Raw genomic sequence first — 13,431 nt, forward strand, 5'->3', positions numbered from 1 at the left:
ATGCTATACTAAATATGTTACAATTCGATTTCAATGTATCCGATTGCATTGACAAATTGAATTTTCATAGATTTTGATTTATTTATATTTGATTTAATTATTTTGTGTGTCATTGCATTGGAATTGAGCTGTGTTGTTTCCTATACCACTCATTTCATGAGTTTAAGTAAAGATGCCATACCTATGACATGCAAAAACATGCTATTTTTGAAAAACAGCGCCATCTGTTGTACGTAAGAGCAGCACACGCTGTACTATATATGTTACAATACCATTTCAAGGTCTCTGATTTCATTGATAAATTTAATGTTAATAGATTCTGATTTATTTTCATTTTTATTTAACTATTTTGTGTGACATTGCATTGGAATTGAGTTGGGTTGTTTATCATACTGTTTATTTTATGAGAATAGATTATTTTGTATTTTTTCTTTTTTCATTCCCTTTTTTTTTAACTGTTTTTCTTATATTTCAGTGATGGTAACATCAGATTATTTGACGTTCCCAATTATCTGATAAGAACATCATATCATTTGGGAACGCATTGGACGGAGGAGTGGGGAATGGTAGGGAGGACGAGGGGACGGAAGTGTGGGATAGTGGGGAGGAAGAGGGGACAGGGGAGGGGGGTAATGGAGGGTAAGGACAGAGGGACGTGTGAGTTGGGGATGGTGGGGACGAGGAGACAGGGGAATGGAGAATGGTGGGGGAGGACAAGAAGATGGGGGAGGGGGGATGGTAGGAAGGACGAGGGGACGGGGAAGTGGGAGATGTTGGGGAAGACGAGGGAAAAGGGGAGGGAGGAATGGTTGGAAGGATGAGGGGGATGGAAATGGTGAAAAGGATGGGAGAGTTGGGGATGAGGGGACAGTGGAGTGGGGAATTGTTAGGAAAACAAGGGGACGCTGGAATGGGGATGGTGGGGAGGTAAGAGGGACGAGTGAAGGGGGGAATGGTGGGAAGGACGAGGGGACGGGGGAGTAGGGAAAGGTTGAGTGGACAAGGAGATGGGGGAGGGGGGCAATGTTGGGGAGGACTGGGAGACAGGGGAAGGCTACTGTGGCTCAGCAACACACATGAGTTGCTCAGCCACATCAACGCGTGGCCGGGTCCAGCTAGTTAATAATAATTCAGAACTAAATCCTTGCACCCTACAACTAGGGGGGTTAATAATATGAACTTAATACACTTCAATAATAATGAGAAGATACTACAATTCTATTAATGAAATATTGAGATGTTACTGCACATCGATTACAGAATTTATATTATATATATATATATATATATATATATATATATATATATATATATAATATATAATATATATATATATATATATATATATATTATATATATATAGAATTTTTTTTTAAGGGTACCACCACTGGTTTAATTAAAGGGACCAACATCCTCGAAGTAGAAAATAAATAGTGTTCAGAGAAGACCTTGTGGATTCTCACTGAATACTTTAATCTTTTCCTCTCCTACCACCCTTATTATTTTTTTTATTTGATTTTATTGCAATGCAACAGTTTACAGAAAACACACACTCATATAACAATATACCAATCAGTGTTCGAAGCCCTCGTCTAGCTCCTCGGGGGTCGGGTGCGTACCCAAGATACAGCACGCATTTCCCCTCTGAACAGTGACACTGAGGCGCTGGAACATAAAACTGGCCGCTCTTGGGTCTCTAGTCTTCCCAATGAGTTCCTCGCCCAGCTCCTTCAGGATCATAAGTGCACATTTACCCCAGGCGCCCAGAGTCTCAGAGCCTATTGGCACGAACCTGTAACAACGTTCTAGGTCCCTGTACTTGTTAGTTTTTCTGGGTCTCCCTGAAGGTGGCCGCCCCGCCTCCCTCAGCTGCGCTGTAAGGTAGATAGGTATCAGCCAATGTGGATGCACACGTGTAGTCCCGTGTGCACACGTGTAGAAAAATGCACACGCGTAGAAAAAAAACTTCACAAGAAAATTAATTTCTTTATCAAAGTTATTCCAATTTGAACATATGTTCAAATTGGAAAAACTTTGATAAAGAAATTAATTTTCTTGTGAAATTTTTTTCAAATAATGGTTATCCTTTGCATATGGTTTATACCTTTATAAGGAATTTCTTAAATAAGAAGTTTCACCCATCGTGTAGGATTACTACAGTGGAAAGGGATCTTAAATATATTAAATTACCATTTTATGGCACTATTAGTTTTTCTGTAAGGAGTCGTTTGAGGAGACTGTTGCAGCATTGTTATCCTCAAGTAGACTTTAGATTTATTTTTGTCAACACAAATACCATAGGCTCTTATTTTAAATTTAAAGATAAAGTGCCTACCCCTTTGTGCTCAAATGTCGTATATATGTATAATTGTTCAAGCTGTAATGCTGGATATATCGGGAGTTCCATTCGGAACTTTAAGATTAGGATACTTGAGCACCGGGGATTATCTTTTAGGACTGGATTACCATTGTCTAAACCAGCATTTTCGGAGATTAGAAACCATTGTTATGAGTTTAATCATTCTCTGCTGGAATCTGATTTTAAAATTCTGGACACTTGTATGAATGGCCAGTTAGATTTGAGAGTAATGGAATCCTTATATATAAAGGAGCTGCGGCCTGTTAAATAGCAACCTTTCAGCTGTTATATTGTACACTGTATAGTGCACAGCAGGCCCTGTAAATTGATTTATAGTTCATTCTGGTAGTTTAATTTTATTATAATTTTGTTTAGTTTACCATGCCTTTGCCCTTTCTTACTTATTTCAAGTCTTCATATTGTAAATTATTATAATCTTTTATTTAGGATATATAATACACTTTTTGGTATTTAATTTTATTTCATATTTGAGTTTTTATAAGATTTTGGTTAGTACTTTATAATTGTCGTTTATTCTGTTTGTATTTTATATACATTTTTTGTAGATTTGTAGTCATTATATGAATATTTTTTATAGTGTTTAGTATCTGTGTGTTAGGTATCAAGTTTCACTTCTAATCACTTCACGTAAGTGAAGTGATTAGAAGTCCACTTCACGGGTCCAGCTAGTTAATAATAATTCAGAACTAAATCCTTGCACCCTACAACGAGGGGGGTTAATAATATGAACTTAATACACTTCAATAATAATGAGAAGATACTACAATTCTATTAATGAAATATTGAGATGTTACTGCACATCGATTACAGAATTTATATATATATATATATATATATATATATATATATATATATATATATATATATATATATATATATAAATATTTATTTGACTCTCAATAATGAAAAATTGTTATCTACAATATAAGACTGGCAATGTCTTACCTGTTTCGGAGGAACATAGATCGCGTCCAGCGTCTTCAACAAGTTGAAACCCAGCCCTGAGATAGTAATCAGTGGGACACGTAACCATGGAAACAGTAACACGTCTCCCTCAGTTGTAACACCACGCTAAAATGTAAAACTTCTATAATTTCCACTCCAACTTAGCATTGATGCATTTTAAGGCAAGATCTAAAATAATTGGAGAGGATGAGTCACAATAACGTGGCGAAAGTATGTTGACCAGACCACACACTAGAAGGTGAAGGGACGACGACGTTTCGGTCCGTCCTGGACCATTCTGAAGTCGAATCGACTTGAGAATGGTCCAGGACGGACCGAAACGTCGTCGTCCCTTCACCTTCTAGTGTGTGGTCTGGTCAACATAATTGGAGGGATTAAGCTGCACCACGTGTGTATATTAATTCGCCTGCATCATCACGACAGCAAACTAAATAGAATTGTCACTATTGGTCAATACTACAAACTCTAAATAGTACTTCACTGCTGAACGTGGTGTCCATAAGTTGGGAACGCTGCACCCTCAATCGGAAGCTCGTAGGAGTACGGATGCTTGCAATATCGATTGATAGTTGTCGGGCCACTCCGGAACACCTTCATGCTAGCTGGTAAATATGGCGAGAGATTTCGTCTCCTTCCTCTCGGGTGGTGTATGTGCAATACCGCCCAAGGCTGGGATCCCGAGTATAAATCATAATATTGATTTAATGTTCAGTAAGGTAGGAAATGGATTTGACAAATATTTACGTCATAAATAGATGTATTATGCGGCAACATATTTTCTCGCAGTGTATGTCAGTTAATTTAGACTACGTTAAATGAACGAGAAAGATTTAGAGTGGAAATTTGACTTATCATTTTATTCACTGGGACAGCTAAACGGAGCTGAATAAATTATTCCCAGTAAACTAACGTATATGCTAATTAAAGGTAAACTTATTAATAAACGATTATCCTTGATAAAGGAGAGTAAATGGCTGGATTCTACTCGATCCATTAATTAGTAGAAATTATTCCCTGTGGCTGGCTGACGCAACACCACGGCTTTAATTTCTAGGGAAAATGAGGCGTTACTACTCATTAATAAAATTAATTTAATTTCACTATTCTACTGGTTAGTAGTGTTAGTAAAATATAATGCCTAGTACAAGAATTGCTTCTTAAAGTACTAGGTGTTAGTAATTAAGTGTTGGAAATTTTCAACAGAAACATAGTCATCCTCTAAATGAACCAACTTCTCTTGCACTTTGGCAAGGCTGTCCGCGCCGGACACCTTCGCCCCATCAGCCCTCTCACAACTTAGTGTTGTGCTCCACCGTTTCTTATCCTTGCATTCCACACGTCACGAGTGAGACATTTATTGTCTGTGCCTCCTCTGTCATCTTCATACTTCGGTTTGTCATCCTCACGCTTCAGTATGTCGCCATCATACTTCAGTATGTCGCCATCATACTTCAGTATGTCGCCATCATACTTCAGAATGTCGCCATCATACTTCAGTATGTCGCCATCATACTTCAGAATGTCGCCATCATACTTCAGTATGTCGCCATCATACTTCAGTATGTCGCCATCATACTTCAGAATGTCGCCATCATACTTCAGAATGTCGCCATCATACTTCAGTATGTCGCCATCATACTTCAGAATGTCGCCATCATACTTCAGTATGTCGCCATCATACTTCAGTATGTCGCCATCATACTTCAGAATGTCGCCATCATACTTCAGAATGTCGCCATCATACTTCAGAATGTCGCCATCATACTTCAGAATGTCGCCATCATACTTCAGAATGTCGCCATCATACTTCAGAATGTCGCCATCATACTTCAGTATGTCGCCATCATATTTCAGTATGTCGCCATCATACTTCAGAATGTCGCCATCATACTTCAGAATGTCGCCATCATACTTCAGAATGTCGTTTTCGTCGACGATCCCTTCTTTCATCTCCACATTAATCTGTAACTTCATCCTCTTCGACCTGCGTCGAACCTTCAACTTTCTACTCCTCCACGCTTGCAACATTATCTTCCTCTTCTCCCATTTCACTCTACTACGCAACTCCATTTCTTCCCTTTAACTCTTCCTCGTTCCGTCAAAGCTTCCCCAAGTAGTGTACTACACTCGATTGTACTGGACCGTACTTGTTGCTCTACCTCTTCCAGAGTGCTTGTAAGCATCTCTCCGCACATACTATCTCTTCTCACTTCCTCTTCTTGGCTATCACTCCTCTTCACTATTTCTCTTTCACACTTCCCGTAAAACGTGTCAATTTCTGACATCTCACACCATTCAACTTCACCATCCTTACATTTCTGTTCCTGTGGACAACTTATCACTCTACTCTCGTCCTCAGTCTGTCCACATTCTTCTTCACTTCTATCCAACACAGTTATCACCACTTTCTGGTTCTTCACTTCTGACCTCTCCCTGCCCACACAAGTCATTACCCAAGATCACTTGTATCCCTGGAACAGGTATGTCAGGACACACGTCCAACATCACATCCGCCAACAAATAGTCAGATCTCAGCTTGACAGCACGTATGGGCATGTCACTCTCCGACAATAACCCATGCACCTTGATTCTCCTACTGTCAGCTAAGAGTCGATCATCCCCAATCAGGCTTCTCAGAATCAAGTTCTGATTTGCTCCCGTATCCCTGAGGATACTAATTTCCACTTCAGGTTGGCCTCCTATGCTGACCAATCCTTTACTGGTGAACGGTCAATACCTCTCGTTCACTAAGATCACTTTCTGCGGTTTGTCCATTATTAAATTCACACGTGAGTTTCGGGGATCACACATTGTCAGGGTCACAACTTTCTTGCCCTGCCGACAATTTCTCCTGATGTGACCATATCTGCCACAATTATAGTATCTCACCATTGGAGATGTTCCTTCACCATCCAGTGCTACTTTGTCCCCCTGAGTGGCTTTGGTTCTGTCCACTCGTCTTGGAGCATCTCTGCACAGGCGCATCACCTGCACTCTGCTGGGTCTGGCTGGACTCCTGACTCCTTGGAATATACCTAGTTTCTCGCTTAACTCCTTCATCCTCACTTTCAGATGAAACTTATGCCCTCCTTTTCGGAATTTTTGGGTACTTTCGTTTATCAACCCATCTACCAACACTTTCCTTTCCCCATGCTCCCTTGGGTCTGCCATAATTACGTCCCACATCACTTTTGAATTTGCTTTCCCCTCAAGCTCCTGTAGGCCTTTAAAATCATACCTGCCCTATCGGCTGTGTCTTTCACATTCTTCACTCCTGCCTCTTGGATCTTGAATTTCGTCTCAGGGTGCATCATTTCTTGCAATTTCTCCATTAATAATAACTCTTTTAAATCATTATACAATTCTACACCGACAACTTGTATCCACCTCTGGAAACGCCTTTCCAGGTCCTTCGCTGGAAAGGCGAGGGACCCCTCGCCTTTCCAGCGAGGGAAAGGTGTATTTCCCTCCTCTCGTAGGAATACGCATATTAGAGTTCCAAACAGGCACGACCAACCACTCGCTTCCAGGTCTTCTCTAATATCTTCACATCGCAGAGAAATTGTTTACGATGTCCCCAACAATTTCCTCACACATGAAAACAAGTAGCCTTCACTTTACTGCTAACACAAGGCACAATACTCTTCCTTCTTCCAGGTGATCAACGAAGTACAACTATCCCTGACGACTGATATAACTCAAGTGACGTTACCATGTCCGCCAGTGTCACGTCACGTCACAGAATGTTGACATCTCATTCCATATCACTTTTATCAGACGCTCTTCTTCTGCTCGTATTCATAAAGTACTCTCTGATGTTTATTATAGATTTTTCTTCCTCTGATCTCTTAATCTCCGGTCAGGTATGCAGAATAACTCTCATTGGGTAGATTCGTTACACCAGGCTACATGGGGGTCATAACACAGCTAGCCAAAGCTGTGACAGTGTGACAGTCAGCTACAGCATTGACAGTCAGGTATTGCTGTTTCAGTAAATATAAGTCAGCTACTGTAGAATTTTTTTCACACTTACATAAATTATTCAATATTATATTAATAATAATCTCTACCTATGAGGATACGTCTTCTGTTAACCGTAAAATATTAAATATAATTTATCAACATATAAATTAAATAATTACGAGGTCTTCCCCTATAAATATATTTATTCTGATTAAATAAATATTGCTGAAACGTTTGTGAAGTCAGTCAATTCCACGTCATCAATGAGAGTTAAGCAACTAATTAATAATCTGATCTCTCATCACTAAATATCAACAGTGTGTATAGTGTCTTATGCTTTACACACAACTTTAGATATATTACTTAGTTTGATCCTGTGTGGACTAAAATTATATCACCTCTTCTCTCGAGTTACCATATATTAATTTCCCCATAAATGCTTGGAGGAGGAGAAGCCACCATTTTGGTGTTGGAACGCTGTGAGGACGTGTTTGATGAAACGCTGTGAGGGCCTATGTGGTGGAACACTGTGAGGACGTGTGTGGTGGAACGCTGTGAGGACGTGTGTGGTGGAACACTGTGAGGACGTGTGTGGTGGAACACTGTGAGGACGTGTGTGGTGGAACACTGTGAGGACGTGTGTGGTGGAACGCTGTGAGGACGTGTGTGGTGGAACGCTGTGAGGACGAGTGTGGTGGAACGCTAACAGGACGTGTGTGCTGGAACACTGTGAGAACGTGTGTGGTGGAACGCTCTGAGGTTGTGTTGTGGAATGCTCTGAGGATGTGTGTGGTGGAACAGCGTGGTTAATATACCATCCGCTATCATAGAGCATCATGTTGGTTCCTAACAAGACCAAATGTTTCAGGCTCACAAAATATGTGTACAACCTTAGGCATAATGACCATTATTCTAGTTAGGTGTACCAGTGGGACGGTTATGTGGAGGGATAACAACTAAACACAAGTAAGCAACTTTCTGCTTTTAGACAGTAGACTCTTCATATGAGTAGTGTATGATAAAGACATTTGCACAGAACTTTGAGTAATATCTAATCATGTCTAAGTATCGCAACAATTCCTTTTTACTCCTGGGTGCTGGGAAATTAATAACCTCTATGTTCGTCCTTAATGGTGTGACTTCTCCTTGTCCGAGCACATATCCTACATATTCTATTCATGCTCTCCTGGCTTGACACACTCTTCTTCCATCTACTCTTCGTGTCTTAAACATATCACAGTTGCCACCCATTGAATTTCTATGTTCCCTTCCATTCACCTGATGGTTTATCTTTATCAAAATATATCTTCATTAAGCTTACATGGCAGACTTTGTATTTTCTGTAGTGTCTGGTCAACAGAACCGTGACTCATAAACACTTCCTTTGATGGGAAGGAGGACCAATGGTTGTAACTTCCGCTTCCTAGCTTTTTGCGCATACTGTCTCTCTATCCCCCTCCTGGAATAGCCTCAAATTCTTCCTTGGCCACTCTCTCGCACTAGAGAGTTGCTTTCTGAAAATCTGAACATATCGTTTGATATGTTTCCCTTTTCCCTCCGTGAACTGTTCCTTCAGAGCACTCACTAGACTCATCACCAAGTGTCCATACACTAACTGAAAAGATGAACATCCCAAGGACTCCACTACCGCATCATGGACAGCCAACAACACAAACGGCAATGCCTTCCCCAGGCAAAATAGTTGTGCAAATTATCGAAAATGACCCTCGGCGTCACATTTCTCAACGGACCTGCTTTCGGAAAACGAGTAGATCTGCACATGATAGTAAGTAAGTACTCGTGCCGCATTTTGGACCGTGCTATTGGACCAGCACAGTCCACCAAAATCCTTTTGAAAGGCTCTCCAAAAGCTGGGATAAATTTCAAAAACATACTCTACGTATAGCTGGCTTCATTAGAGTTTTCTTAACTCATTAGTGTCCAGCCATATCCACAGGTGGTCTAGCTCCATCACTACGTCCCTAAAATCTATTAGCACTAACATCATCATCATACTTGATCAGCTCTGGCTCCATCCAGTCGCCAGTTCTTCAGCAAGACATCGTCTTCCATCTATTTAAATTAAAATGGAAATGTTGGTTTTGTGCATGATCGCTAATCTCCGAAAGTTCTTCACCGATTGCTTTGAAATTTTCACACGACGTTCCATTCGCACCAAAGCAGGCTATTATATACATACTATATAAATATCACATTTGTGATGGTAAAAAAAAACATGTTTTTTTCTGAAAAACTGTGTTTTTCACGTAAAGGAAATCTTTGAAACCTCTTTACCGATTGCTTTGAAATTTTGATACAACGTTGCATTCAAATAAGGGCGTGTTTTTATATACCTACTATATACATGCCTCACCTGTGACAGGAAAACACTTTTTTTTTAAGCAGCCCCATCTGTTACGTTAGAGCAACACACGCTGTAATCTTTGAAAGTTCTTCACCGATTACTTTAAAATTTCGACACAACGTTCCTTTCAAATACGGACATGTTTTTATGTACCTACAATACAGATGCCACACCTGTGACAGGTAAAGACATGTTTTTTTCAAAAAAAGTACCATCTGTTGCACGTAAAAGCAACAAACGATATACTAAATACGTTAAGATTCCATTTCAATGTTTCCAGTTGCACTAATAAATTGAATTTTCATGGATTTCGGTTAATTTTCATTTTGATTTAATCATTTTGTGTGACATCCATTAGGATGTCACACATCCTAATTGTGTTATTACATCATTATTGTGTGTTAGGGAGCCGGTCGGCCGAATGGACAGCACACTGGACTTGTGATCCTGTGGTCCTGGGTTCGATCCCAGGCGCCGGCGTGAAACAATGGGCAGAGTTTCTTTCACCCTATGCCCCTGTTACCTAGCAGTAAAATAGGTACCTGGGTGTTAGTCAGCTGTCACGAGCTGCTTCCTGGGGGGTGGAGGCCTGGTCGAGGACCGGGCCACGGGGACACTAAAAAAAAAGCCTCGAAATCATCTCAAGATAACCTCAAGATGACATATCATTGGAATTGAGCTGTGTTGATTACCATATAGTTAACTTCATGAGTATAGTTTTTTTTTTTAATTGTCATTGTTTTCGTATCGTTTTTTAATTGTTCTTATTTTTCAGTGATGGAAATATCAGATCATTTGATGTTCCCATTTTTCTAATGGGAACCTCAGATCATTTGGGAACGCATAATTTGATCATTTGGACGAGGGAGTGGGGAATGTGGGAAAGATGAGGGGACAGGAGTGAGGGATGGTGGGGAGGACGAGCGTATGGGGGAGGGGGTAATGCTGCGGGGACGTGGGAGTGGGGTTTGGTGGGAAGGACGATGGGACCGGGGTAGGAGGAATGGTGTGGTGAACGAGGGGATGGGAGTGTGGGGAATGGTTGGGGATGACGAAGAAAGGGGGGAATAGGGAACAATTGGGGAGAACTAAGGGATGCTGGAGCGGGGGAATGGTGGGGACAACAAGGGGACAGGGGAGTGGGGGATGGCGGGGATGACGAGGGAACAGGGAGGGAGAATGGTGGGGAGGACGAGAGAACGAGGGAGGGGGATTGATTGGGGAGGACTAGGGGATAGGGGAGTGGGGGATGGTTGGAAGGACTGAGGGACAGGGGAGGGGGGGGGGATGTTGGGAAGGACCGGGGGACACGGGAGGATTGCTGTGTGTCAGCAACGCAGATGCATTGCTGAGCCACAGCAACGTGTGATCAGATGCAGCTAGTATAATAATATGTCGGGGACTCTAGGCACGAGTTCCTCTCCTTTGCCGCTTAGATCTGTTCTTCAAATTTAGTCTTTTGGGCATTAATCAGGTCTACCCGGGCTAATTTCCATCACTCTGGCAGGGCCAGCTTCACCTCTGACCTACCATGCACTCATCTTCTCGAGCTGAACCTTCCTCAAAGAACTCTCTTATCTCCACTTATCTTATCTCTCTCTTATCTCCAGTCTTCTCCTTCAGGGGGGAAGGAGGGTGTCGGAGTTGACGCTGTTATGTCGCCTCCAGTGTCGGCATCGTCGGCAGCCTCTGACATGGTCACCACACTGGAAGGGTACACAACGACTTGGCTGTCCTCTGACTCATCCTCCAAGATGCTAGTAAATCCACTTTTTCAGGTGTCCCGTCCTTATCGTGGTCCTTCTGGGACACCTCCGGCATGGCGTTCACAGTCAGCTCCGGCAACACCTTCGACCCACACAGGTCGTTCCCCAAAATTACATGTACCCCTGGAACAGTTATGTGAGGACACACTCCAAGCATCACCTCTGCCGACAAATAATCAGTTTTCAACCTGACAGCACATATGGGTATGTCAGTATGATAGTAACCCCATGCCCCTTTATTCTGTGACTGTCAGCTAAACGTTTTTCGTCACAGATCAGCCTCCTTAGAATCAAACTTGGATTCGCCCCTGTGTCTAAGTATCTTCACTTTCTCATGTTGGTTCCCATGCTAACTCAACCTTTGCTGATGAACAGATTGTACCTCTCGTTGATGTGCCTCTTTTTTGGCGGTTCGTGCCTCATCAAACTCACACATAATCTCCTGATGTCACACACTGCTAGGGTCACCACTTTCTTAACTTGTTTACAGTCTCTCATCACGTGCTCATACTTACTGCAGTTATAACACGTTACCTGTGAGGCAATCCTTCTCCATCCTGTATGACATTGTCCACATCGGTTGTTTCCCTAATATTTTCTACTTGCCAAAACTGTACTTGTCTGCACATGCGCACCACCTGCACTAGGCTGTGTTTGCTTAGCATTCCAATGTTTTTGGATGGGTTTTATCGCTTGCTCTTCCCCTCCAGCTGGATGATGACCCTTTCTCTCATTGGGGTTAGGGCTGCCTTGCTTGTCTAAGTCCTCGATCTACTGGGTTTGTCAAAGTTTCGATGTACATTACTGTTCATCCTACTCTCTATCAAGATTCTGCAGTTTTTTTTAATCATGTCTGCTCTGCTGCCTCTCTGACATTCCTTATTCCTGCTTCTTGAATTTTAAATTTCGTCTCGGGATGCATCATTTCCATAATCTTTTCCATTACCATCAACTGCTTCACGTCAGCATATAACTCTTCTCCAACAGCCTCAATCCATCTCTGGAAACGTCGTTCGAGGTCCCTTGTTGTTTCCACAGTAATGCCGACTGGAGCCCTCATGTGTCATGAAACTGTTTCATATAAGCTGTCAGAAGAAAGATCTGAACACACTTTTCTTCACACTTTTCTTCAGAGGCACACACCGAGTGTGTGCCTCTCTAGGTGCACCAGTCAATCTTAACTATACTAAATATGCCCATCCCTCTTGGGGCCGCTGCTAGAGACCAGCAACCTTCTCGAATTGTTCAAAGAAACTTGCAGACTCTTCCGGTACAAACTGTGGCATATTCTTCTCCTTCACTCTATTATGTTGAGGGTTCGACACGTGGTTGTGGTCTCTGGCAACTCACCTTATCCTCTGCTCTGCTATAGCTCTATTTGCGTGTTTCTCCATTTCTTTAGTTTCCTCTCTTTCTTTCTCTTGTTCTAATTCTAAATCTCATAGTCTGGTCTTCTCTTTTTCTACCTGTAATTTGGTCTTTTATTTTTCCAGTTTATTTTTCATCTGTAGTTCCAGCCTCAACTTCTTCTTCCACTGTAACTGCCTTTCTTCATGCTATGTCTGCGTCTGAAAATCTAACTGGTACGTTTCCAAGCTTCTGTTGTGGCTGCTTCTGCTACTGCGGCTGCTGCTGCTCTTACTACTCCTGTTTGATCCTTGTGACCTCACATCATGTTGCCCGTCAGCTTCCTCTACACCTGCAGCTTCCTTTGGTGCTCCTTGCTCTGCCACTTCACTCCTGGCTTTCAACTCCTTCAGGATCTCATCCTAAATCCCTGTCACCTTAGACGACCTTACCCTGATGCTATGCCACTCTGCAATCTGGTCTAACCTCTCCTTCATGCACCAAACCAAATCTTCAAGGATCCATTAATATATAAAATGTGCACCCTATCTATTTTGCCCTCAGAGGTTTCTAAAGAGAGAGAGATAACTAGACGTGCTGTTATTTGTGGGAGTTCGCAGTACCACACTCTCGGACAGAATCTG

General features: G+C 41.9%; 1 protein-coding gene across 1 annotated transcript; it reads right to left on the reverse strand.

The window, feature by feature from the left end:
* Window positions 1-4,642: 4,642 nt before the first annotated feature.
* Window positions 4,643-5,374, reverse strand: LOC138366254 (repetitive organellar protein-like). Its single transcript, XM_069327218.1, has one exon. It carries the CDS (start codon window positions 5,372-5,374, stop codon window positions 4,643-4,645), a length of 732 nt encoding a protein of 243 aa, XP_069183319.1.
* Window positions 5,375-13,431: the final 8,057 nt, after the last annotated feature.

The sequence above is a fragment of the Procambarus clarkii genome, chromosome 2 (assembly GCF_040958095.1).
Source record: "Procambarus clarkii isolate CNS0578487 chromosome 2, FALCON_Pclarkii_2.0, whole genome shotgun sequence".
NCBI lineage: Eukaryota > Metazoa > Arthropoda > Malacostraca > Decapoda > Cambaridae > Procambarus > Procambarus clarkii.

Bases quoted from the DNA above. Each gene is read 5' to 3' on its own strand.
- LOC138366254 (XM_069327218.1), bottom strand. From the start codon at position 5,374: ATGTTGCAAGCGTGGAGGAGTAGAAAGTTGAAGGTTCGACGCAGGTCG.